The sequence below is a fragment of the Acomys minous genome, assembly GCF_964271855.1.
Source record: "Acomys minous genome assembly, chromosome: 1".
Classification (NCBI taxonomy): Eukaryota; Metazoa; Chordata; class Mammalia; order Rodentia; family Muridae; genus Acomys; species Acomys minous.
Window position 1 is genome coordinate 56,723,828 of NC_140483.1, and position 27,183 is coordinate 56,751,010.

General features: G+C 52.0%; 1 protein-coding gene across 2 annotated transcripts in view; it reads right to left on the reverse strand.

Annotated features, from left to right (window-relative positions):
* The window catches only part of PIK3C2B (phosphatidylinositol-4-phosphate 3-kinase catalytic subunit type 2 beta), a 54,226-nt gene that overhangs the window by 14,826 nt on the left and 12,217 nt on the right, over positions 1-27,183 (reverse strand). For both annotated transcript variants that reach the window (XM_084783583.1, XM_084783584.1), the window contains 20 exons: positions 25,867-25,967; positions 24,485-24,639; positions 24,062-24,182; positions 21,234-21,345; positions 21,002-21,081; positions 20,193-20,256; positions 18,706-18,852; positions 17,894-17,927; positions 16,246-16,441; positions 14,239-14,361; positions 9,277-9,444; positions 8,631-8,742; positions 7,041-7,183; positions 5,731-5,919; positions 4,101-4,194; positions 3,868-3,962; positions 3,289-3,469; positions 2,322-2,429; positions 1,634-1,726; positions 107-236 (listed from right to left, as the gene is read on the reverse strand). In XM_084783583.1, the coding sequence (XP_084639709.1) occupies positions 107-236; positions 1,634-1,726; positions 2,322-2,429; positions 3,289-3,469; positions 3,868-3,962; positions 4,101-4,194; positions 5,731-5,919; positions 7,041-7,183; positions 8,631-8,742; positions 9,277-9,444; positions 14,239-14,361; positions 16,246-16,441; positions 17,894-17,927; positions 18,706-18,852; positions 20,193-20,256; positions 21,002-21,081; positions 21,234-21,345; positions 24,062-24,182; positions 24,485-24,639; positions 25,867-25,967 (2,446 nt within the window). The remainder of the gene's footprint in view (positions 1-106; positions 237-1,633; positions 1,727-2,321; positions 2,430-3,288; positions 3,470-3,867; positions 3,963-4,100; positions 4,195-5,730; positions 5,920-7,040; positions 7,184-8,630; positions 8,743-9,276; positions 9,445-14,238; positions 14,362-16,245; positions 16,442-17,893; positions 17,928-18,705; positions 18,853-20,192; positions 20,257-21,001; positions 21,082-21,233; positions 21,346-24,061; positions 24,183-24,484; positions 24,640-25,866; positions 25,968-27,183) is intronic.

Genomic DNA, 27,183 nt, shown 5'->3' on the forward strand with positions numbered 1-27,183 from the left:
CTCTCCCTTGCTTTCTTTTTTTCCCAGATCACCCTACATTATCTCGTGGGGGTAATCCTGGCCGTGAGCAAAGGGACACCCTGCCCCACCGGACTTCCCCACTGACCTCTCCCTCTGCCCGTGGAGAAGCAGCGGAAAATGACCATGCGCATGTCCAGCCCCTCCTGCACCCAGATCTTGCTCATGATGCGAATCATCTGCAGGGTGAGCATGTCCTGGCGAAGGTCATCCCCGCACTGGATAAGGAAGAGGAGTGATTAAAACCCATTCCCTCTTCCTCTTCGGGGCTCCTAAACCCCCACAGCATATCAAACTACAGTGGCAGGGAGAAATCGCAGCTCCTTCAACATTGCACCACTCACCTGTTAACTTTGCCCACGCGAGGTCAAGGAGGGGACACTTTACCCCTTGCTGTGTTCCCCATCTGGATTGAATTATGGTCCCTTTTCTGAGAGAAACCCGCCCCTGACCACTAGGCCTGTTTGTTTGAGTCAAGGTCTCTCTGTGCAGTTCAGGCTGGCCTTGCCCTGCTAGCAATCTTCCTGCCTCAGCCTGTGAGTGCTAGATTACAGATATACACTATCCTGTCTGGCTCACCAGGCCTTTCACAAACTTAAATGTTTATACCAGACCAGAAATTGACACTAGTGTACAGCAAAGGTGTACTATAAGGAGTGCATTTATTTTGCTTTTTTTGGGTGCTAGAAATTGAACCGAGAGCCCTGTGAATGCTGAGAACACATTCTATTCCTAATCCCCAGGTAGGGAGCGTGCAACCTGCCCCCTTCCCCTCTCCCCCCTCCCTAAAACATATACTCCAGGACTATCATCACCACCATGGAAGAGCCAGTCAGAATGGAAAACATGCCGGGTGGCGGCGGCTCACGCCTTTCATCCCAGCACTGGGGAGGCAGAGGCAGGTGGATCTCTGTAAGTTCAAGGCCAGCCTGGTCTACAAAGTGAGTCCAGGACAACCAAAGCTACACAGAGAAACCTTGTCTTGATAAACAAAAAAAAAAAAAAAGAAAAAGAAAAAGAAAGGAAATCACGAGGTTCATCTAGGCTAACCAGCACCTCACACAAATTCCCCACCTGGCAGCCACATCCTTTATAGAATATAATCATCACCTTACCCGAGGCATTATGGGAGAAGCTCTGCCTCCCAGAAAGTGCTTCGATATTCTGAGCTATCGGTTGCCTCTCTTTCTCCTAACACTGCTCTTCACCTTTTGGCGCCATATGCAGAATTTATCAAAATCCCTTTTTTACCTGATAGCCTTTCCAAGTGTTAAAAAGGTGGCTTGAGTGGCCTGGAGATGTGGCTCAGTCCCCAGGAATGGGGGAGAGGATGGAAGAGGAGGAAGAGGAGGAAGAGGAGGTGAGAGAACAGGCCAGGCCTTTCCTGCCAGTCTTGAACATCCTCTTCGGCTTTCACTCCTACCAGGCATGAGTAAAGTACTGGTTTTGCTTTGCTTTGTTTTTATTGTAACAGTGGCTCATTACTTAGCCCAGCCTAGCCTGGCAATCACTACATAGCCTTGGCTTGCTTCATGGTAATCCCTCTGCCTCAGCCCTGTAAGTGCTGAGATTTTCAGGCATGTGCCACTATGGCCGCTGGGTAAAGCATTCTCACCTTGAAGATGACTCTGATGTTCTCTCCCAGTGGGTCCACATTTTGGAAGGCCAGCTTGAGGGGGACTGCGTTGGAATTAAAGTAGGAACAGTCCTGTACGGTCGAGAGGGCAAGTGACTAGCGTCAGGGTGGTCCACACCCAGGAAGGAAAATGACCTCTTCGTGTGGGGTCACGATGCTACCTCCCTTCTTGCTGCTGGCCCACTTAGGACATGGTCATTGATTCTTCCAGATTTCCCAGGAGCTCAAAGTCTGCATCCTTTCTTTGTTGTTGGAGCCATGGCCCTACCATCCAATGCCCCAACCCCTCCCATCACTGTATACGACTTACTAGTTTGTGGTTTCTGGCACATCTCATATCCAACACACTTTCAAAATACTACCAATCGCCTACAAGTTGTGAGGACGGAGCATGACAACCAACAAAAGGACCCATGCTGGACTGTGAGTCAGGGCAGCATGGCTGACAGCGAACGTCCTCACCACCTCCCCCAGCTTCATCCTCGGCCTCTGACCCAGTTCTTCTGCCCTGCAGTTACGGCTGACGAGCCAAGTGCATACACAGTAAAGCCGGGGAGAGGTCACCTGTCTGGCCTGCTTCCTCCTCACCTAAGGCAGGGAAAGGAGGCGCTCACCTCCCCCGGAGTGTTCCCCGTTCTTTGAAGTTCTACATCTCGCAGTGACTCACCCTGGGCACGATGCCTTTCACCAGCAGACTGGGGCTAAGCGGCAGACGGCATGAACCATTGAGGGCAAAGAACTGCGTCACTTCCTCCAAGCCCGTGCGAAGGATGCCCTTCAGAGGGAGAACGGAAAAGCAGGGGTGAGGTGAGAGACCCCAGAGGCTTCACTCAGAGCCAGGGGTCTCCCAGCAGAAGGTCACTAGTCGTGTGCCTAAGTAACAGGGACAACTTCTGAGAAACTCTTGGGAAGGACAGTCACCCACTTGGGCCCCAGGCTTGTTCAGCGCACAAGAAGCACACCTGAGCTTCTACAGAGACAAGGCAGCCATAGAACGGAAGAGGTAGGCACGGAATGGAGAGCAAGGGCATCCCAAGAGATTAACTCCTGCCTGGGCCTTGCTAAGAAAAGCTGATGATCCAGACTTACATATTAAAAAATCTCCCAAGTTTTAAATGTCAGAAACCAGAGGCAGGGGGATTGCTGCGAGTTCAAGGCCAACCTGGTTTACAAATCAAGTCCAGAACAGCCAAGGCTACACAGAGGAACCATGTCTCAAAAAACCAAAATAGATGGATAGATAGGCAGGCGGATGTCAGAAACCAGGAACACTGTTGGTGTGGCACAGTCTCCCTTTCTGTCACCTGTCTAAGCCCTGAGCAAGGGTTCCTTACAGTAAAGTGACTGAATCTTACGCCTCAACCTGCTGAGTATACTTGTGCAGTGGCCAGCACATACGAGCATGCATAACCTTTAAGGCAAACAGCTAAGTCAAAATTCTGCAAATTTCTGCAAGCCAAACAAAACACATTCATGAGCCAGCTTGGGAACTTCCTGCTTATGGCGTGCAGGTTACAGACAACCTCCTTCTAGTTTCTAAATCAGAGACAGTCTCTTCCTAGCCTGCTGCTCAGGATGCCCAAGAAAGAAACTCCCGGTTACAGGGACAGGGAGAGACCGTCTTGCCTCCTCACCTGGCGTGCGGATGGGCTGGCCTCTCGGACCTGCTGGGCCAGTTTAGCCAGGGTGTTGACAAGCCAGCACTGGCGGTTAAACTCCTCCCTCAGTCCCTTGCCACAGCAGCAGAGCAGGGCTGCCAGCAGGTATTGGTAGCGGATGCTGAACTGAGAGTCTTTGAGGCTGTCTTTCAGTAACCTGCAAGGCAGGGCAAGCGGGGCTACTCAGAAGCCACAGAGTGGAGCAACGGAGGAAATGGTCCTATTCTACCTCCACTCAGAAAGCCCACCCCATGCCTCGGGGGAAAATACACTTTGAATGTCTACCCTGTCTTTGAGCTGATCCCCCTCTATAGCTTAGATTGCCCTCTATACATCCTCCACCACGGGTGAGTAGGGAAAGGAGAGAGATGATCTTTCCAGAGATACAAGGAGATGAATGGAGACCCGTGCTGAGGAAAGATACTAGACCAAGGCCACAGGGTAGAACCGTAGCATTACTAATCTCTTAGTTCCTCTCTCTCCTGCCTGCCACAGGGAAGATATTCTTGTCCTAAGGGCCCTGTCTGCCTCCCTTCTTTCTGCACATGAGTTTACCAGAAGAAGTAGTGGGTCACTCTCAGGTCAGAGATGGCTCGCTTCAGCAGAAAGCGCACCAAGGGGCTGTCCAGGTAACACTCATACTTCAGGGCCTGTTCAGAAGAAAGCAAAACAGGAAGCTTTATTAACCACCTAAGCCTACGCTGACTCCTGTCCCTGGGATCGCGGCTTCTGAGAGCAGATGCAGAGAGACTCTGGGCTCAGGCCACGGGAACTGCAAGTCCTCCCACCTGTACTAGCTGGGGCAGGTAGTCCAGTAGCTCGGCATCGGAGAGGGAGCCGATCCACTGCACGGCCATCCGCCGCACCTCCTGGTCCGGGAAGCTGCAAGAGAGTTCAGAGCCGTGACCATCCCCGCCGCCGCAGGCAGGCTGAGGTTCACATGAGAGCCAGGAAACCCTGTGCCTGGTATGAGAGGCTTGGAGCAGGAAAAGTCACTCCCTCTCAAAATCTGCTCCTCTTCTGCATGGCAGTCCCCACGGACAGGGTCTCCCGTGGGCAGGGAGGAGCAGGAAAGTGACCTTTCTCCTTCTGTGAACACTTTAAGGAAAATAGAACAGAGTGCTCCACACCACTCCCAAAGCTCCTCCTCAACTCCCACTGTGTTAGAAATTCTACAGGCAAGGAGTACTTGGGTGAGGGAACCGTGTTTTCTTGTAACATCCTAAGATACAAAGCCTGTCAGGCAAACAAGTGAGAGTTGTGGGGTGCTGTATAAGCCAATAGGCAGTCTGGGCAATGAGTTTTGCAGGAGTTAGCAAGGATGTAGTCTCAACAACAGTTACAATTTGATTACTGAGTTGGCAAGAAATAGGCCAGGAAGCCTGGGTACAATCTAGAAAAGGCGGCTGAGGGGTCTTAGACTGAGAACCCTGCGACCCTATGAACTCTTCCAGAGAAAGAGAGAACAGAAGGCTGTTTAAATTAGAACTCAGTGATAAAGGTTTGGGCTATACAAGGGAGAGCATTTGTTAAAACTTTGGATGAAAAAGCCAGGGCGTCGTGGCACACTCCTGTAATCCCAGAACTCGGGAGGCAGAGGCAGGTGGATCGCTGTGAGTTTGAAGCCAGCCTGGTCTACAAAGTGAGTCTAGGACAGCCAAGGCTACACAGAGAAACCCTGTCTCAAAATACAAACAAACAAACAAAAACTTTGGATGAATATATGAAGTTTGGATGTTTCTTTATATGTAAATTTTGCCTCAAAAGGAAAAAAAAAAAGGAAATGGGAGCCTGAGCTCTGGGTGCCACCAGAGCATGGTGGCCCATGCCATTCATCTCAGCACTCAGGAGGCAGAGGCAGACCGACCTCTGGATCTCTGTGAGTTCAAGGCAGCTTGGTCTACAAATCAAGGTCCAGGCCAGGCAAGGCTACATCATGAGATCCTGTCTCAAAAACAAAAGTGTTTGGGTTTTTATTTTGTTTGTTTGTTTCAAGATAGGTCTTTTCAGTGTAGCCCTGGCTGTCCTGGAACTCGCTCTATAAACCAGGGTGGCCCCAAACCCACAGAGATCTACCTGCCTCTGCCTCCAGAGAGCTGAGAGCTGGGATTAAAGGCGTGTGCCACCACTGCCCATCCAAAATCAAGAAGTCCATGCTGAAGTATTTACAACAGTCGAATGATGTGCCACGGATGGATGAAGAGCACTCAGATACCTAATAACAGTGTGGTGGAGTCTAGGTGGCCTGCATATGAGGGTACTCACAGGACAGTTTTATGAGATCAGGGGAAAATGAGAGGAATGAAAAAGGATAACTAGAAAAGCCCTGAACACTCATGTCTGGGCCACCACTTCCCCCAAGCTGGCCTGTCAGTGATGGCAGGGCTGGGGCTGAGACAAGTGCGAGCTACAACTCACGTGGCATGTAGGAGTCCCAGGGCATCCTGGTGGTTCATGTGGGCCCACTGCTTCAGGAGAGCATAGATGTCGGGCAGGCAAGCCCACTCCCAGCTGGGTGCACTGGCGAGCACCAGGGGGAGCGAGCTCACCTCCGAGTGGCAGTAGTAGCGTTTCTCCCACAGGTGCTTCTTGTCAGCATCGGTGAGCCTATGCGGAGAGTGGTAGAGTGAGCCAGAGGGCAGAGAGCTTTCCGTTCCAAGGGAATTGCTGCACACACTACCACCACGCAGTGGCTTCCCAGCTTCACCTCACATTATCACCCAAGGGGGCTTGGTGACTTCCGGCACCTAGGCCACACCCCCAATGGCAATTGGGTCAGGATATCTACAGAAACTAAGCACTGGTTAGTGACTCCAAGTGAAGCTAAGTTTGGGGAAGTGGGGTCCAAATCTCACCTTTGATCCCATCTCAAGGACTTGTCTCAGACTGAGGCCAATAACATCAGACCTGTAAGCCCTGAGGGTACTACTTCCGAGGAGAGCCACTAGAGGGTGGTGGGTAACACTTGTCAGGGTATGGTCAGCTAAGAGGCCTCTTGGGACTTCTCATGCCTTTATAGCTAATTGGGATCAGGTGTCTAATGGGAGGCTGGAGCTGAGGGGCTAATGAAATGAGGGGTCAGGAGTAGAGTGGGGGCAGGGAGGGGGGGGTGTCTGCGTCTTTTGTTCCCCGACCCAGCATATGCACTGGGCCATGCAGGAGTCCAGAGAGGCGGCTAGGATGAGGGAGGAGTCCTCACTGCTCACTCTCACCCCCCACCCTCTCCAATCCTGGTGGACACAGCAGCCCCAAGGATGAGATCAGCCTGGACTCATTTCCCCCAGAGAGCTGCCAGCTTGCCAAGACACCTGATCCTTCTTGGAATGTGACAAGGGCCAGAAAAAAAAAAAAGATGCAAAGGCCTTTGGTGTGGCAGGAAGAGGTGGAGGGACAGGGAGGTGAGGACAGCGGCCAGCTGCCCCACTCGACAGCAAGTGGGAGACATGGTGTATCTGGGGTAGGGGCAGGTCACTCTCTCGTGTGGGGCTGGACATTCTTGGATCTCATTTCCTGCCCTGCCCTATCCACTTTCCCTAGTGTCAACTAAAGAAAGGTCTGGGGGCTGCCACCACCTCCTTCTGCCACGGTGATAGCAATGGCTCTCTCGTCTATGTCCTCTAGCCCTCGGGCACCTGGGTGGGGGCTAGATGCTTCGAGGTAAGAGGTCAGGCAGACAGGGACAGACAGTGGGAAGCCAGTGCCACATATGGAGGTGCCCTGGGCCTCACCAGTATAGGGATTCCTTCTGCGTGATGTCTTTAAGTTTGCGCTGGTCCTCCTCCAGGAGGCTGCCAAACTCATAGCGGGGGCTGAACTTGTCTCCAGGGGGGCTGGTGAACTTGATGTCAAAGGCCGAGGTGGGGAAGTCAATCTTGGGATAGGATCGGAGAAGCAGACGTAAGGAGAAAGGACAATGTCAGTGCACGCAGCCACTTGCCTGGCCCCCAGCTGCTCTCTCACGCCCTTCCTGCTCCCCTTCCCTGAGGCTCTTTTGTAAAATAACCCAGATGCCTGTGGTGATGCCCAAAGTCCCAGCTGTAAACGTTCGGCAAAAAATCGAAAGGAAACCATAGAGATCCTAGGGTGCTGGGGCACACCAGCAATCCCAGCACACGGAAAGGCTGAGGCAGGAATATCACTGCAAGTTTGAGGTCAGCCTGATCTACACAGTAAGTCCCAGGCCAGTCAGAGGCCCTGTTTTATCAAAAAAAAAAAAAAAAAAAAAAAAGGAATAGTGGACTGGGATAGTGGTGGGTGGTGCCATGTCTTTAATCCCTTGGGAGGCAGAGGCAAGTGGATGTCTGTGAGTTCGAGGCCAGCCTGGACTACAAAGGGAGTCCAGGACAGTCAGGGCTATGTAGAGAAACCCTGTCTTGAAAAACCAAAAACAACAGAGAAAACAAAAAAGAAAGAAAGAAAAAAAAATGGGAAAAATGGGCAAGTGGGGGAAAGGCTGGGTTGTGATGCTTAAGGATGACAGGGTAAGCTCCTCCACCGTACCCTGTCTTTCTTAATCTATTGATAAGGTAAGTCACTGAGAGTCCTTAGTGTGGTCCTGGGGACCTCCTACTGCGGTCCTGGACGCAATGTAGCCTGCTGGGACCTGGGATCACACCTGAGTGAAGGCTCTAGAGCCTGTGATCATCTGTTGTGTCACCAAATATACATCCTCCTGAAACGAGCACCAGAGCTGAAAGGTACAGTTCTCCAGAGAGTTCTTCTCACTCATTCAGCAAGCACAGAGGATGCCCTGCCATGTACTGGGTGTTTTCCTAGACCCTGGGTGCAGAGTCAGAAGACGAAAACACCCGCCTCCAGGAGCGTGCAGCCTGTATCTTTCTATTTCATTTTCTGTCGCTTTTGCCATTTCCTACTCCATACCGAAGCGTCTCATGGGCCCAAGAAAAGGGAATCAGAACTAGGACTGAGCCAGCTTCTCTCCCTCCCTCCCTCCTTCCCTCCCTCCCTCCCTCCTTCCCTCCCTCCCTCCCTCCTTCCCTCCCTCTGAGGAGAACAGGTCCCTTGAGTGACTAGCGGAAACACTTTCCCTTGGGCCCCAAGAGAAGCACCTGAATGGATCAGGCCTAGAAGTATGAGGTCTCAACACAAGGGGAGCCCTGGGTGGAGGTCTCGGACCCCATCTTCAGAGGATGATGTGAGCTGGAGCCGGAAACCTTCCACTGGTGCTCCACATTCACTGAGGTGCTCCGTCCTGTCTCTTCCCGTGCCCACAGTTCCTATCCAGAGCTCAATGGGGGCCTTGGAGCTGACTTTGGTGCTGTGTGATAGGTGGGTGGGAGAGATAGGCTGGGTCTCACCTGCAGGATGACGCTGTCCGGCTGGTGGAAATTAGGCGCACTCCAACGGGCACTGGAATTTTCCTGTGTGGCTGGCCACAGGCCCAAAAGCTTCCGGCCACAGGTCAAGACTCTAAGGTAGAAGAAGAGCGGGATGAGCCAACAACCACTGCCTGAGCTGGAGGTTTTTCTCCTGCTCTCTAGCCTCCAAACCCTTTCTAGTTGAAGCTTCCTCCCTACTTGGGTCCCTTAGATCGTCCCCACAGGCCACGGATGGTCTCGTTTCTAAGCTCCAGGAAGGCTCCCGTTACAGAAAGCCCCTCCGAGCTCACACTCCCTCACCAGGATGACCTGTTGGCAGGGATGTCTCCATGAGGTAGAGAGGCCTGGAAAGATGACCTCAGAAGCCCTCCTGATGACAGGGCCAGATGACTTATTACAAGGACAAGGCTCTCCCATGCCCCTCCCCCACCTACCAAGTTATATCAATGGCCCTGGTCACCAGTTCTATGTACTGGCTTCTCTACTCGGATGGGGGCCTCTGGGTTTCACAATGAGCCCCATGTGGTCAACCCTTCCCCGGGGTCAACTATAGCAACCAGGCTTTATCTTTATTCCCCTCTGTCCCCTTCCAAGGCCTGAAGCCGCCCCCCTGGGGCTCACATACTGCCTGAAGTTGAAGAGAGGGGTAGTGACCCAACCCAGGGCCTCAGGCACCCGCCTCTGCTTATTGGCTTCGGAGGAAGTCCCCGGAGGGGGAACGGGCAGGGCATAGAGTGTGGCACACAGCAGGGTCTCCCGAGGCAGCCTGTTCACTTGCACCGGAAAGCAGATCCTAGGACACAAGGGGACCAAAGTCAGGGGTCTTCTGGGGCTCGGGGCTTGGGAAGTCAAGTACAAGCAGAGAATCAAGCTTGTCCCTAGGTAAGCCTCCCAGGGAACCAGGACAAGTCTCAAACTGAGCAGGACCCCCACTGGGTGCTCCTACTAGACACTCCCAGAAGCCAAGGAGGACCTATCTAAAAATCAAAAACATCCCCCGATTGCCAGGCAAGGCCCAGGTAGAACTTGCATAGCCAAAGCTATCCCACTGTCCAGGTGACCACCCATCCTGTCCTGTGCTAGGCTCCTTTTCTCACTCTAAAACTTCTTAAAGTCATCGGGCGTAGTAGCCTATCCCTGTAATCCCAGCACCTGGGAGGCAGAGACAGGCGAATCTCTGTAAGTTCGAGGCCAGCCTGGTCTACACAGAGAAACCCTGTCTGGAAAAACCAAACCAAACAAACAAACAAAAAGATTTCTTAAAGTGAGATCGGGGGCGGGGGGGGGGGGTCAGTAAAGCTTCCTTTAGTTCTCTCAATGCCACAGCACCTCTCCATCCCCTGTGCCACACAGAAGAACCACCAAGAAGTAGCACCAATTCCTCTGCCCTCAGTGCACTCAGCTTAGCCCCACCCCACAGCCCACTCATCTGTCTGCGGCCCCTCTCCTAGGCCCAGGGGCATACCCCCAAACAGGCTCAAAGTCAAAGGAAGACAGGAGAAGGAGCTTTTCATAGTCCCCTAGGAGTGAGAGAGGCAGGAGTAACAGGCACAGCCATGGAGCACCCCAGGCCAGATGTTCTGCATGGTCCTCGCCTACACCCAGCCACACCCTCTGAGTTCAGAGTAAGGAGATTTGGGTGCAGGGAAGGGGAGAGAGCTTGGGGGCTAGGGAAAAAGACAGGCAGGACCCACCCCATTTACCTTTCCCAGAAGCTGTCCCCGGGCCAAAGTCCACACTTGCCACACCCTCCTGGCTGGCCCAAGGCCCAGCTGCTTCTACACCCACAGGGCACAGGCAGGGCAGCCACCCCCAAGGTCAGAGGTTACAGAGAAGGCAGCCTCCCTCTTCAGTGCTCCTAACTCCTGTGGGAAATCTCCACTCAGAGAAGACACTCAGCAGCCACGGACTGGCACAATCCAGCTCTGCCCCAGCTGCCTCTACCCTGGGGGGGCCCATAGCTATAATTAGGGCCCCTTCAGCAGCCAGCGGACATGCCAGGCTGGGTTTGGCTAGAAGTGAGAGCGCACGGCGGCAGCGGCTGGGCCTATTTTGAGAGTGAGTTGATCCCCTGTCCTGCTACAGTAGGAGGGAGAGCAGCTGACAACATCTCCTGGGAGAGGAGTTGGTCTGGTCACCCAACAAGGAGGAACAGCATGGCTGACTCATGGTATGGCCATCATCCCAGCCCTTGGGAGGCTGAGACAGGAGGACTGCTGGAATTTCAAGATCAACATTTGAGTACCTGTCTTGGAAGAAGAGAGGGAGGGAGGGAGGGAGGGAGGGAGGGAGGGAGGGAGGGAGGGAGGAAGGGAAGAGCCTTCTGACTGAATCCATAACACAGAGAAGCAGGCAAGGCCTCCCCTTTCTCAAGTTTTCAGCATATCTGTGATTCCAAAATGGCCTCCCTAACCCTTTGCCTAGGCTTGGCCAAGGGAACCCCCGCTTCTCCTGGAGAGCTGACTCTTCTTGCCTAAGAAAGTCTCCTCCCTTGGAGCCCTTCTCCAACATTCTAGCACTGGGGCTACCTCCTCCAGGGAACGGGCCGGGGCTCCTGCATGGCCATTCACAATCTTGGGCAACTAAACTGACAGCTTGGTGCTTGGCGCTTGGCACGATCATCACCAGGGTCCTTCCTGCTGTGTGACATTAGTTATTATACCTGAACAGGGTGGTGTGACAGAGATAGTATTTTCACGCAAACATCACTGCCACCCACCCGGAACAGAGAAACAGGAACTGAGAAGGCCAGAGCTGAGGTACTAAGATGAGGAGACAGCATTTACCAAACTAGATGTTGGGCCAGGTTTGTGCTCTCTCTCTCTCTCTCTCTCTCTCTCTCTCTCTCTCTCTCTCTCTCTCTCTCTCTCTCTCCTTGTCTCTGTCTCTCTCATCTCATCTCATTATTTAGCTTAGGCTGGTCTTGAACTCATAGCAATCCTCCTGCCTCAGCCTCTTAAGTGCTGCATCACAAGTGTGGCCCATCATGCTCAGCTGTCCAGGTGCTTGTCTGTTTATCTGCTTGTTTCATGTTTGTGCTATTGGTGAATCCAGGCCGAGCGAGTGAATCTACCGCCGAGCGAGTTCGTTTCTTAGTGTCCTCACGCCTCTTCAAAATCTTGCACAGCACTCCGAGAGTCACCTCCATTCCAGGCTGTCAGCATCTACTGAGGGTGGCTGCCTCATGACTGAGTCTGAACTCACAAGTGGTGCCTTCTCCCACATGGCTTGGCCTTCGTTAAGAGCCGCACGTGGACATTAGGGAGGGTAGAGCTGAGGCAATGCCCTACACGCGGCTCTAGGCCTTAGAGGCCTGGCCCTGATGGATCAAGGTAGGGGTCTCACACCTAGCATAGAAGGACACCGTGTGGGAGGGTGGGCTGTGTTCCTACCTCAAATTCTGTCAGGGAGCTGGTCCTCAGCACCCCTTTCCTAAGCAGCAGCAGTTAGTGAGGATGGGCCATCTCTATGCTATATTCAAATTCCAAGGCTGTTTACTTGGGCGGTGTTACACTGAGCCTAGGGTCCCACTATGCACAGTCCAGTCCGGCCTCACACTCACGGCGGTTCTGCCTCAGCTTCCTGAATGCTGGTATTGCAGACCTGAACACCATGCTCTACTTCTCGGGCACCTCTCAACGCAATGTCTCCTGGGAGTTTCTCCTACCCTGCTAAGTGTCTATTAGCGGCAGTCATGCACCGTTACAGCTCTACGGATGACCTAAGTGTGAAGAACAGGGGCCGTCTTCCCTCTTGCCCATCTATAAAATAATCTACCCAGGGCCTCCGATTGCCTGGTTGAGTATCCTGGACCTCCCCGGGGACGCTCTTCTGTCTCTATAACCCGCATCCCACACACGTGAGTTGCATTTGCTACTTTGCAAATGAGGACACAGACCTGGTAGGTAGCCTGCGGAAGTGAAGCTTGGGCCGGGGTGGGGGGCGGGGTGGGGTGGGGCAGCTAGCAAAGGAGCTTTCTGACTGTCGGAAGGGAAGGGTAAATTAAGGTACCAGGGCAGGCAAAGCATTGGGGGACAAACACCTGCAATGCCACCCTCAAGGTCCCCTCCCCCTCACTTCTTTCCTCTTCTGTTTGGCTGAAGCTTTCCTTCCTGAAATCAAATCATTATTAGTAAATGGCACGTGATGCCATCTTGTTGTTGGTGGCTATCATATTTATAACCTGCCTGGCTCAGGGCCACGGCCGCCTCCAGATGGAACAGGTGTTCTCAGGTCTCAGTCTGAGAAGCTGAGGCTCAGACAGGCTAGAGAGAGGACAGGACCCTAGTCCGCTACACAACCCTCCCTGCTCCATCCATGGTGGGCAAGCCATGCTTCCTCTGTCCTGTTCTGTTTTGTGTACGTATTGAGTTGGGATCTCCTGGTTGGTCTAAACTTGCTGTGTAGCTCAGGTTGACCTCAAAATTACAACCATCCTCTTGCCTCTGCCTCCCAAGTACTGAGATTCTAGGGCCGAAAGCCAGGGCCTTGTATACACTATTTGAGCTACACCTTAGCCCTGTTGCCTACCCTAAAGGAACGCTGAGAGGAAAGGAGGAATTAGAAAACCTGCAGTCTAGTTAAATTCTTTTTGCTTGCTTGTCTGGAGACAGGGTTTCTCTGTGTAGCCCTGGCTGTCCCAGACTTGCTTTGTAGACCAGGCTGGTCTGGAATTCACAGCGATTCACCTGCCTCTGCCATCCTCAGTGCTGGGACTAAAGGCTTGTGTCACCACCACCCAGCTTGGGGTCTCTCTCTATAGCTCAGGTTGGCCTGGAACTCACATTGCAGACCAGGCTAGCCTTGAATTTGTTAACAGTCGACACTTTGTTTTGTTTTTTTCAAGATGGGGTTTCTCTGTGTATCTTGGCTTTCCCGGACTCTGTAGACCAGGCTGGCCTCGATACCCTGTTTTTTGAGTGCTGAGATTACAGGAATTTGTTCCCCAACCCATGCAACCATTGGCTATTTTTTCCCCCAGACAGGGTTTCTCTGTGTAGCCCTGTCTGTCCTGGAATTGCTCTGTAGACCAGGATGGCCTCAAACTTACAGGAATCCACCTGCCTCTGCCTCCTGAGTGCTGGGATTACAGGCATGCAACATCACTCCCAGTGGCTATTTATTCTTAAAAAGTAAGTGTGTGTGTGTGTGTGTGTGTGTGTGTGTGTGTGTGTGTGTGTATGTATGTAAAAATAAAATTAACCCTTCCTGGATCAGTCTTACAGAAGAGTGGTCTTGTTTTCTGCCTCCAGTTAAATTGTTTAAGAGAGGCAGGAGCGGAGCAATAGGTCTTTTTAAACTTGGCCAGTCATATTTATATGACCCATTATAAATTATAAGGAGCCTTTGAGGGTATATCTGATTGGATGTTCCTAACAACTTGAAAGGTAGAAATTATAATTGTCCCCATTTAAGAGTCAGGAAAGAAGACTCAAGCAGCTGACTGGCCTGTCTGGATAAGGACCGTCATGGAATCTGATTTGACCCAGCCTTGTGCTCTGTTCCAGGTCTGACCACTGCTCCGGGATACTCCTGAGGTGAGCAGGTATCCTGAGGCTGTCCGGGAGCTTGGTGAGTGAGGACTTACTGCTGGTCCCAGATGATGAGGTGAAACAGGTACTTGGAGAAGTGAGCCCGTCGGGTCTGCAGAGGGCTGCACAGTTCCTTGCCGCCATGGCTGAGGGAGCAGGAGAGGTAGAACTCTTCATAGCTACAAAAAACCAGGAAGTCAGTGCACCCTCAAAACCAATCTCAGCCACCCTGATGCCAGCCTCCATTTCCTCTGGTAGATTCTCTTGACCTCTGGAGAATGTAATATGGGGTCAGGGTGAAGACAGCCAAGCCAGGCCTAAGGAAGTGTGTTAGCATACTGTCCCCAGTCTGCCTAGCAACATATGATGTCATCACCTACCTGTCACTAGGTAGGCCAGCTGCCAAGAATATAAAAAGGACAAATCCACTTTGTCTCTTTCTCTTGTTCCCTCTCTTCTTCTTTCTTTTTCTCTTCCTCTCTCTCTCTCTTTCTCTCTTTTTGAGACAGGGTTTCTCTGTGTAGCCTTGGCTGTCCTGGACTCACTTTGTAGACCAGGCTGGCCTTGAACTCACAGTGATCTGCCTGCCTCTGTCTCCCGAATGCTGGGATTAAAGGCATTTGCCACCACGCCCGGCTTCTCTTCCTCTCTCTTGATCTCTCTGCTGTCTCTCATTCTCTCTCTCTTTCTCTGACTCTCCCCATGGGGTGCCGCTCTTCCTTCCCTACTCTCCTATAATAAACTTCTCCATATCATATCTTATTTTTCATATTTAATATTTCCTGGGTTTTAGCACCAATGTAATGATTAAAACTGAGGTGTCAGACACCAGATATAATATGGAGAAGTTTATTATAGGAACATGGGAGAGCAGGGAAGAAGCCGAGAGAGAGAGAGAGAGAGAGAGAGAGACAGACAGACAGACAGACAGACAGACAGACAGACAGACAGAGGAAGAGAGAAGCAGGAGAGGGAGATGAGGTGGGTTTACCTTCTTTATGTCCTGGGCAGCTGGCCCACCTAGTGGCAGGCAGGTGATGACATCAGAGGTTGCTAGGCAGATGGAGGCAGGTATGCTAACAACATGTGCTTAGAAACAGCAACTTGATCTGGACCCCAGAGTTTTAGGCCCAAGCCATGTATAGGAGTGTTTTTGTCATTTCATGGGAATGGTCATCTAGCCTTCACTTTTATAGTCAGTTCTGGCCCATCAAGTGCAGCATACAGGCACACACTGGTGTGTGTGTGTGTGTGTGTGTGTGTGTGTGTGTGTGTGTACACATATATGTATGTGTGCATGTGTGTATATATGTATATACAAACATATATATGCAGGCAAAGAGGGTGGGGGAGGAAAACGACATATGCTGCCGTGAATGCCAACACATGGGGGTCCCTGTGGCTCATGACAGGTGCCTGACAGAAGAGGTCAGAGGAGGCCCCTGTTTCCCAGGCTGCCTCCTTTGTTCTACGCCAATCGCCCAGAGGAATACATTAAGTGAGAAACAAAGAAAGAAGGGGAAGGAAGAAGAGGGGGGAGGGGCTGGCCAGGGTGGGATGGGGCCAAATGCCTATTCCCCCAGGCCTCAGGACTCCGGGGACCCAGAAGAAGAGCTGAGGACTACCAAATGAACGTCCTCCTCCACCCACCCCTGCAAGGGAACCCCAGACAAAGGGTCACCCCCTCCCTCCCCACCATCCTCATTGTGCCTCTGCAGGAGAGTTGCAGCCACTGGCGTGGGCCGCACTCTATCTGGGAACTGGCCATCTGTCGCTTGTCTCCCTCAGCTGGCTTTGGATCTGGAAGAGGCAGAGATGCTGAGGCAGCCAAGACCCCAGGGGGACTGGCAGGTGCTTCTCTATCTCCTAGGGGACTTTCTCTCTCTGAGATGGATATAGCCTAAGCTCCCTTCTGGCACTAGGCTCACCTCCTTAGCCCTGTCCCACCAGAATGCCACACAATGCCACACTATGCTAAGATGGAGGACAGTAAGGTCACATGCAGAAGGGAAAAAGCCAACGGGAAGTGGAGCTCATCTGTCTTTCCCAGAGCTCTGACTCGCCTGGTAGCCCAGATGATGGGAATGCGGTGAGTGGCATAGACAGTGAAGGCCAGGGCCCCAGAGAAATGGCACGCCTCTTGAACCAAATCATGCTTCTGGCTCCCAGGCACCGCGGTCTGGAAGTCTGCGTTGAACGTGTTGCAGTACAGCTCCACCAAGTCCAAGATGGCTGCTGTCAAGGCTTCCACCACCTTCTCTGTGAAGGGAGGAGGTCAGAAAGGACACTCAGTAGGACTCAGCAAGGGCCATTTTGTTGCCATGGCACTAGTGTGGGTCAGCAATACCCAAATGTGAGCCAATCTCTAATAACTACCACAAAGCTTACCCATATGTAGAGAAATGGGAAAGATACAGGGGGATGCACTGAGCTGAGATGAAAGATACAAGAGATGCCCAGCTAGCCGGGCGTGGTGGCGCACCCCTGTAATCCCAGCACTCAGGAGGTAGAGAGGCGGGTCTCTGTGTGTTCAAGGCCAGCCTGGTCTATAAAGCAAGTCTAAGACAGGCAAGGATACACAGAGAAACCCTGTCTTGAGGGGGAAAAAAAAAAAGTCATTTTCTAAGGAGACAGCTCCAGCAGTGAAGAGCACTGGCTGCTCTTCCAGAAGACTCAGGTTCAATTCCCAGAACCACATGGCAGCTCACAACCTTCTAAAACTCCAGTTCTAGGTGGTCCAACACTCTTTTCTAGTTTCTGTAGGTATCAGGCACACATGTGGTACACAGACTTATATGCAGGCAAAGTACCCATACCCAGAAAATAAAAGCAATTTTTAAAAAAGTCTTTTCTTGACAAAACCAAATACAAGCTTGTACATCTCCAGTACCATGCAAATGTGTATATACACATGGAGAGAGAGAGAGAGAGAGAGAGAGGGGGGGGGGGGAAATACTATATTAGCTCCTAGAAGATTTTAGAGGATAATTTATTGGTCTGTGAAGTCCAGTGGGACTGGAGAGATGGCTCAGTGGTTAAGATCCCTAGCTGCTCTTCCAAAGGACCCAGGTTCAATTCCTAGCACTCACAAAGAATCTCACAACTGCCACCAGTATCAACATCCTCACACAGGAATACACGCAGGCAAAACACCAAAGCACATGTGTGCACATGCGCGCACGCACACACACTAAATTAAATTAAAAGAAGAAATAAAATTTGGGGGAAAAAAGGAAAGAAAGAAAACTCATGACACTGTTTTTTATGGTGAGGATCTGCTTCAAGATTGTAAAAGAAGACTCCTAGGGGGGAAAAACTCCTTTCTCCCATCTCCCAAGTCCTAGTCTAAGTTGGAAGTGTAAGGGGTCGTGGCTGCCAAGAATAGAATCACAACCTAGCAGGGTGAGCTTTTCCATCTGGATTGAAGAATAAACTCATCCTTGCCAACGTCCCTGCCCCACCTCACCACCCTCTCCATACGGACTGATCAGGGAGAATAATGAGAAAAAGATCTGTGGAAATAAATGTGGGCTCCAGCTGTGTCCACACCTCATAAGGAACACACACACACACACACACACACACACACACACACACACACACACACACACACACACACACACGGCCAAGGAGGAGGAAGGATGTGGGCTGAGCCAGCAGCCGGCAGTTTCCAGCCTCCTCAGGACAAAGAGGGAAGTGCTCCGCCCTTACCTCGGTTTTCCCTCACAGCCAACACGCTGGGATCCTGGAGGGGAAAGAAAGACAGAGTCAGACAGAGCCCAGGCCCATTTTTATCACCAGTTGGAAGGGCTTCTCACAGCAGCTGCGCTCTTCTGGGCAGGGCAGGGCTGAAATGTGAGGAGCAGAGATGCTCTAGGGAGAGGGAGGGAGCGAAGGTCTGTACTGGAGCTACAGGGTGGAAGGAGGAAGCAGATGGAAAAAAACCATGCTCATCCTAAGGGAAGAGCCCCACACTCAGGTCCCAAGGCTGGGGATACAAAAAAAAAAAAAAAGGCTAGGGATACAGGATCTGTAGTGCTAGCCCTCTGCTGTGTGCTCCTTTATGGCACACAGCTCCACTGTGCAATCACTGAGTCTGGGGAGCCCCCCCTCCCCTTGGATAACCAAACTGTCAGGCAAGGCCTTGGTGACTGAATAAAGCCTTTCTGGCCTTGCCTCATGCGGTTATGCCCATAACACTAAAGCTAGCCCATCCATATGCTTAAGGAGAGGGGCAGTCTTGGCATCTATTTCCCAGGAGCTCTTGGGTCTGGTGGGAGTGGAGAACCACTTTTTTAAAAATTATTTTATTTGTTCTGAGACAGGGTCTCACTATGTAACCCAGGCTGTCCTAGAACTCACTGTGTAGACCAGGATGGCCTCACAGAGATCAGCTGCCTCTTCTTCCCTAATTCCAGAGACTAGGAGAGAGCCGTTTATGAAGTGGACACCAAGGTACTTGGCTAGCAGCAGCCCCCGTACCCGAGAACTCCCTGTCTCTTCCCCATGCTGACACCCCGTACCTTCTGGATTTTCGGCTGCATGCGCGAGGGGCAGGGAGGCAGCTGGTTGAGAGCACTGGTGATCTCAGGAGTCTCTACAGCAGCCAGAGCGTTGCAGATGGCCTTGACAGACTGGACCACCCTGTCAGCCTTCAGCGGGAAATCCCCCTGTGGGAGGCAGGACAGTGAGGCAAGTCACTCAGCTCTATGCCTCCCCACTAACCCAGTCTTAAAGCCTCAGCAAACAATCTCTTGCTTTGAGTGGACCACATCCATGTTCCACACGCACACACACACCCTGTCTGTTAGCCACAGCCCTAAACCTTTTATTCCCAGTCTGCAGTGACAGTTTGTCTCTGCTATACAAGCACACACAGGTCTCCGCCAGAGGCCTACAGTGTTAAGGAATCAATTGGCAGGTAACACTAAGGAGGCGAGAGAAACACACTGAGGCCCCACTTGCTCTCTCTGACTTCTTGCAGTTCACCACAGAATGCCCAAGCCAATCCTTCATGTCCATAGACAGGGCTGCGCTCTTCCGCCACTCCCCTACACTTTGGCTCCTGGTGTTTTCTCATCTCCTCCTGTGTTTGACCGTGACCACTTGTGTCAGTTCAGATTAGGGACCAGGAAACCTAACTCCTTCACGAAGCCTCCCCTCCCCACACCCAGTCATCCTCTTGCATCTAACAGCTTTAGACGGACATTCCCTGAGGCTAAAACAAGTCTTCTGCTATGCACCTCGCCTCTACCCAACCCCCAAACCAGCACAAAACACTGCAAAACAGTCTAAGAAGCCTCATCAACAGCCATGTTATTGTAGAGGCTACTACAGGCCAGGATGGGTTCTGGTAGTGAGGCAAAGACGTACTGCCCCAGAGAAAAGAATCCATGACAGAAAACTGGACTGAGGACTCAGGGTTGTTGGTTTGTTTGTTTGTTTGTTTTTTGAGATAGGGTCTTACTATACAGTTCTGGCTGGCTTGGATCTCACTGAGTAGACCATGAACTCAGAGTGCTGGGATTAAAGGTGTGTGCCCATGCCTGCCAAGGGATTTCATTTTTGAAGTCCACTTCCAAAGAACTTTGCTTTAGCTTCAAGATATTTAGCCAATGGTTCCAAGGCTGGCAGTTCCATACAGATCGAAGAGGAAAAGGATCCAGCCTTGGGACTTGCCACTCTCCTGAGGGTATGACATCTGTGACACAGGCTCGACAAAACCTCTTAAGACAGTGTTCCTGTGTACTTTTCACCGGAAAAAAAAAAAGTCTGAGGCCACACCCTTAGCTTGGAGATGCTCTACTCCAGGAACAGCGATCAGAGTCCACCTGTTGACTTTCACAGAGGGACAGACACCTTTTTACACTCTGGCCAGCTGCCCCACAGTCAGGAGGTGTTTTGCTTGTCCAGAATTGTCGCTGACAGACTGTCATCCAATAGCAGGAAGCCTGAGGAGAAAGGAGCTTCCAGTAGCTCTTCCCTGGTCAGTCCCAGGATGTGTACTCACGTCAGCCAGCAGGAAGGCGTCCACCTCATTGTGGTAAGTGTCAAACAGAAGACTCAAGGCCTGCCTGGGGATATGGGGTGAGAAAAATCACACGAGAGATCACAAAGGGTTCACTGCCCCGGGAGACCCATGCCTTCCCTTTCCTCTCCCCTGTTCAAGGACCCTGCTGTGAAGGGGTTCCCCACTCTCTCCATGCCCTGCTAGGATGAAAAAGGGGTCCCTTTTACTCTGCTACCTCTCACCTAGAAAAGGACAGAAAAAGCACTCGATCAGCAGTTCTCAACCTGTGGGTCGCGACCTCCCACAGGGGCCGCAGGTCAGAAATTTACCTTATGATTCATAACAGTAGCAAAATCACAGTTATGAAGTGGCAATGAAATAATTTTATGGCTGGGGGGGAGGTCACCACAACATGAGGGTCACAACATCAGGGAGATTGAGCCCCGCTGGCAGGCATAGAGAGAGGACAAGACATATGCCCTGGGGTAGGATCATCTTTATAAAGTTCTTTTTGTTCTGTTTTGTTTTGTTTTGAAGGGTTTCTCTGTGTAGCCTTGACTGTCCTGGACTCACTTTGTGGACCAGGCTGGCCTCAAACGCACAGAGATCCACCTGCCTCTACCTCCCAGAGTGCTGGGATTACAGGCGATTGCCACCACGCCCGACCCTTTACAAGTTTCGTGGGCCAAAGTTCTAGACATTTATGAGAATCTGTCACCCTAGCCGGAAGCCAGGCAAGCATATCTATGCTATTCCCCCCCCCCCAAAGTTCCAGCTTGGACTACACCAAGGAGGTGGCCCGCTCTCACCTGCTGATGGTCTGCTTGACTGGCCTGTCTTGGAGATGGATGAGGTAGTTCAAGGTAGAAGGGCTCTGGTCATCATTTACCTGAGTGAATGAACAGGACCCTCATCAGGCAGGGGTGACCCCCTCTTGTCAGCCTGGGATACCCAGCCCACTCCCATAACATGTTCCCTATTACCCACCGCTCACTCTATCTGCCCCGGTATCTACAACTGTTGGCCATTTCCAACACGTACCGTCCGGGCCAGGTCACTGCGTATGGCCTTCTGCTCCATCAGCTGTAGTCGGATGTTGATGTCGAACTTGCAGCAATATTGGATATACTCATGGCTGCCCAGGGCATGCTTACTGGCGGGGTAGGGGGACAAGACCATTAGTGCCTTAGGAACTCAGCGGGAGGAGAGATGCGTACTTTAGCTTGGGGAGAGATAACCGGGGAGGAAGGGAGGGAAGACGGAGGGAGAGACCGGTAGGGGATAGGCCTCCTACATTGTAGGGCCTTATCCTTTACTCCTGGAAAACGTCACGGTAAAGCATTGGGGTCTTTCCTGAATTAAAGCCGCCCACAACATGTCATTCTTGGGCTACACAAATGATGGCTCATTCCTAAGATGGAAACTGATGTAAAGAGTTGGGGTACAGAGGGACGTCCTAAGGGGCATCTATCAGTTTAAATGCTATTCTCTTGGCTTTAATAACCAAGAGAAGAGGGGGCTGAGTGATGCGGCCTCGCTCCTCCCTCCATGGTCCTGCCTTATTAGGGATCCCCTGTGAGTTTTCACACTTTCTAAAAAGGTATACGTAGTTCTCACAGCTCGGCACCCACACAGGAGACCCTCAGTTCATAGGAGGCAGCCTGCTGAGTCCTCCTGACACCCAACCTCTTCCACTCTCCCCCACATCACACCTCAATCTGAAAGGAAACCCACATGAAAAGTCCCAACAAGCGCCACTCTGGGCCAGTGCTGCAAGCTGGGCCAGGCCCTAGCATCTTAGCAGCAGAAGCCGCCAGAACGGACTTCCTTCCTCTGCAGAGGTGGGAATCTGGACTAGAATGGAAGGGAACGGAGGGGAGCAAAAGGAAAAGAGGGGTGCAGAAACTTCTGGAAATACAGGGCCTCAGGCCAAACAAGACCAGCCTAGACGTAGAGGCTCTCCACACTCTAACTAAGGGGCCCCAAACCTGCAATATGAGCTCTGACCTGCTAAGCTGAAAATAAAACTGAGCTACGGAGGTGGGGAGGCTAGACTGCCGGGCAGGCCTGCGGGAGGGTCTGTGAGGAAGGAAGAGGAGCACAGTGGTAGTGAGGGGGAGGGAACAGGAAACCCCGCTCTCCCCTAGGAGCGTCTCAAGGTTCTTATCGCAGAGCAGCCTGCATCCTGGAGCAACACTGCCTTCAGTATCGGCCCCTCCAGCTCTGGGAGGGAAACAATCCTGAGGGCTTCCTTGGGAACTAGCCATGTTCTGGAAACCCCAGAGGGCCCTTTCCACCCAGAAGCCAGTGTTATGCTTTTGTGCAGGGTGGGTGGGGGCAAGTCATGGCTCTAGTGACTTCAGCTTGTTTGTGAAAGGGCTTTAGGCACAAGTTGGGGTCTGGGTGAGGGGAGCATGGCCCAAGGACTACTGCCTGGTGTCACGTCTCCGGGAACATTGCATTTGGCATCTCCTACTAGCTCTAAGACTCCAGGGCTCGAGCCGAGAGTGGTGGCACCCGCCTTTAATCCCAGTACTCGGGAGGCAGAGGCAGGTGGATCACTGTGAGTTCAAGACCAGCCTGGTCTACAAAGCAAGTCTAGGACAACCAAGGCTACACAGAGAAACCCTGTCTCGAAAAAAAAAAAAGAAAGAAAGAAAGAAAAGAAAAACAAGAAATGAACCTTTAAGCCGGGTGTGGTGGTGCACTTAGGGAGGCAGAGGCAGGCAGATCTCTGTGAGTTCAAGGTCAGCCTGGTCTACAAAGCAAGTCCAGGACAGCCAAGGCTACACAGAGAAACCCTGTCTCGAAAAAGAAAGAAAGAAAGAAAGAAAAGAAAAACAAGAAATGAACCTTTAAGCCGGGTGTGGTGGTGCACTTAGGGAGGCAGAGGCAGGCAGATCTCTGTGAGTTCAAGGTCAGCCTGGTCTACAAAGCAAGTCCAGGACAGCCAAGGCTACACAGAGAAACCCTGTCTCGGCGGGGTCAGGGGTGGGACGTGTGGGAGGAGGGAATGAACCTTAAGTTCTGACTGTGCTCTAGGCATAGAGCAAATCTATTCTTTCATCTGCATTTGCTGGAGGGAAAATGAGCAAAAGTGGCCCTTCACAGAAACTGCTGGGAAGGGAGACACAGGCCTTGCCTTTCCCTGCTCCCAAGGTCTGTTCCCATCAAGGGGGCCCCCCCGATGGTGGACTGTAGGCACACAGAAGCTTGGGTGGAGGACAGCAGATCTCCTGATGCTGGCTGCCACACGCTCCTACTCCTGAGGGTGGGAGCCCTGCCTACTCCACCCCAGCTTCCCACAGTCCTGAGGAGTGGAGGGGACTTCTCTCAGCTGGTCCCACATCACACTTTCCAGGGAGGCTGCCTTCTGTAGAGGGCACTGAGCTGGAAGCCAGCCTAGGAGGAGGTAAAGCAGCTACACAGGCCAGTGGAAACAAAGGCCTGTTGGCAGGGGGAAAGCAGCGAGAGCCACTGCCGCCGCGTCTCTCTTTGGCTCTATAAGGGCATTTCTGCCCAGCACTTGCATGTCCTCTGGACTGAGAGGAGCAACCTGCCGCTGCCCTCTAATCCACCTCCGCACACGGAGAAGCAAGGAGACGCCTGCACATAGATGCGACCTCATCTTTGCTTAATCCCGGCTCCAAGCTCTCTCTCTCTCCACAGCAGATTTGGCTCCGGATCCAGCCAACCCAGCTGGGGAATATGTGCGACGTGGCTGGGAATGTGTCCAGAAAGCAGGAGTCCCAACTCCAGGGTTAGGGAAAAGCAGCAAATGCCGAGCCTAGTGCTGTTCTCTCTCATCCTCCCAGCCAGGAGGCACGTTTCCCCTCTGTCCCACAGGGCCCTCACTCCCAGCCACTCACTTCTGCAGGAATTCCTCCAGCCCGCAGGGCTTAAGCACAAAGTCGCCCACATCCACTTCCCTCAGCTCGTCATGGGTGTAACAGAGGGTCTGGTAGATGACCAGGTCCACAGTGGAGGAACCTGTAAGGAGCAAGGCCAGGGCGGTGACATCGGGCTAGTGGGACAGACCCTCCCAACCTTGACCCTTTATCACCAGCCAAGTCATCTTAGTTATCACCAACAGTTAGATAAAGTGGGCAAATGCACAGCCTGGGGCTGTGGGAAGTTACTGTGTACATAGAAAGCTGCCCCCGCCCCCAGGAAGACCCATCCAGCTGCCTCTCACTCAGGCTACAGAGCTGGGTGAGAATCAAAGCCAAGGGACTCCGCAGGCCTCCCTGCCTTAACCTTAAGGACGCTCACATAACCCCCGACTAACTTACAGTTGCAAGTGAAAGTGAGTGGCTCCCGAAGACTGTCACACAACACTGTCACCTTCAGGTTGACCTCATCCCCAAGGTGCTCTGGGCTCGGGGTGACGGTGCTCCAGACATATCCAGTTAGGGAATAGTCCTGGATATCAGAGCCTGTCCGAAGGCTGTACAGGAAAACAGGAGGAAGGACTCTAGCCCTGTCTTCAAAGGCTCAGCAAGGCCCCTCCCACCCTAAGGCCCAAAGGCTTTTCTGTCTACTCAGCTGAGCCCCATGATCTGTGGGCCAGGTTGAGGCAGTTGTGTGTGGGGGGGGGGGGGAGCAGCCCTAGGAACCTGTACTCTTTCTTTTTACTTCTTTGGTTTTTCAAGACAGGGTTTCTCTTGGCTGTCCTGGACTCACTTTGTAGAGCAGGCTGGCCTTGAACTCACAGAGACCCACCTGCCTCTGCTTCCCAAGTGCTGGAATTAAAGGCATTGTGCCACCGCAGCCTGGGTGGGGCTGTACGCTTTCTGGCCATCTCTGCTACAGCAGCCAAAGAATCCCCACTGTGGAATGGTAGCAAGACCTTCCAAAAGGAGCTTTCCATACTAGGTTTAATAGAATTTAACCAATAAGTAGTCAGGAATCCATTTCCATTCTCTTCAGTACAAGAGAAAGTTTTCCTTTACTGAGAGACGTGTCTGTTCCCACGAGCAGCTGAGGTCAGAGCCTGATGTGAGGAGGATAATCAGACAGACCAAGGTTTCTGAATTTTGCTAAAAACGTGAAACTTTTTTGGTTTATTATCATTATTATTGTTAATCAGACAGACCAAGGTTTCTGAATTTTGCTAAAAATGTGAAACTTTTTTGGTTTATTATCATTATTATTGTTGTTGTTGTTGTTATTATTATTATTATTATTATTATTATTATTATTATTATTATTAGGCTTTTCAAGACAGGGTTTCTCTGTGTAGCCTTGGATGTCCTAGACTCACTTTGTAGACCAGGCTGGTCTTGAACTCACAGTGATCCACTTGCCTCTGCCTCCCGTGTGCTGGGATTAAAGGCGTGTGCCACCACGCCCGGCAAAATGTGAAACTTTTGGTTCTTGTTTTGTTTTGGTTTTTGGTTTTTGAGTAGACCTGGCTGGCCTGAAACTCACAGAGACCTGCCTGCCTCTGCCTACTGAGTGCTGGGATTAAAGTCTTGTACCATGGCACCTGGCGAACTACAATTTCCTAAAAACCTGCAGGAGGGAGGTGTCCTGCTTTGTGGAAGTTTATTTAATATAGCTCTTCCTCCTTCCTAAAGGAATAGGTTGCCACCTCTGGAGACCCAAAACCCTCCTGGCCCCCTCTACACTCCTCCCCCTGCCCCTCCCCCACATCCCATCCTTCAGCTCTTACACATCCAGCATGTGGCAAAACGCAGCAACTTCCTCATCTCTCTCCTCTGAGACCTCAAACAGCTCGTGGCCATTGGCGATGGTGTGGGGCCGGGAGCCCACCTTTAAGAGAAGAGCAGCCGATTCAGTGTTTTTCCCTCTCTGGCATCCCTTCCTGGAGAGCCTCCCAGATGTAAACCCACAGCCTGTGTGAGGACTTTCAACATAACATAAAAAGTTTTATATATATATATATATACATATATATATATATATATATGAAATCCAGAAACACATTATCTGCCAAAGACCAAACTGAAAAAGGATTTGAAGCCTGCGTCTGAGAAAGGAAGCCGGGGGCAGGGCAGTGGACAAGAGTGGCCAAACCTGCTTTGTGAGGGGGACGTGTCTGACCAGGCCATCGTGGCCAATCAGTGTAATGCAGTGCCGAGGGTGGGCAAAATACTACAGGGAAGGCTCCTAGAGACATATGGGTGAGCTGAGCTAGGCCACACAGGTGGTCAGCCCAAATGGTCCCCAGGAAGGCCTGGCCTTGGACAAGAGCCTCAACCTTCAAAGCCCCAGAAATGAGGCTTCAATGGTGGCAGTGACTCAGACACACATGCCTTCTCAGGAGGAACACAAAACAGGGATCTGGGCTGGAGAGAGCCTGGCCTGGTCCCTTCTTTAGGCTCCTCAGAAGCTTGTTGGTTCTAAGTACCTAGGACCACGGGCAGCCTGCTGGGGTCAGCCTCAGTTCCTCTCCAGGAACGTGCGTGTGGGTGCTGGGATCCTCAGACAAGGCCCCAAACGGCCCCTCATCCCAGGGCTGCCCTCAAACACCCAGGAAACTGTCAAATGAGCCCCACGTTAGAACGAATAAGGAGGAAGCTAGTCCTGCTAGGCCTCACAGGCCTGCCCTGGGGCAGCCACCCAGGAATGAGACTTTGCCTCCATGGAGTCCCAAGCTGCATCTGGTAAAGGCAGCAGGTTCTAACAGCTGCTCTGGGGGAGGAAAGGGGGGTGTCTGATGCTGTGGTTTGCCTCCCATCACCCCTTGGCCTGTCCTCACGCTCTCCCTGACCCTCAATGTGGAAGGCAGCAACCAAGCTCCTCACTAAACGTTCTGAGTGCTTCCTTGAGTGTCCCTCCCTCTGGTCAGTCTTGCTCCCCTGGGTGTGTGTAGAGTGGGGGGTGGCAGTACATGAAGGGGAAGGCAGCAGTGGGGGTAGTTGGCATGTGATGCCCTGGCTTTGCCAAGCGTATGCCTGTGTCCCAGTCTAAACAATAGTACCACTGTCAGCAATTAACCTATGACAGAGAGTCAGAGAGAGAAAGA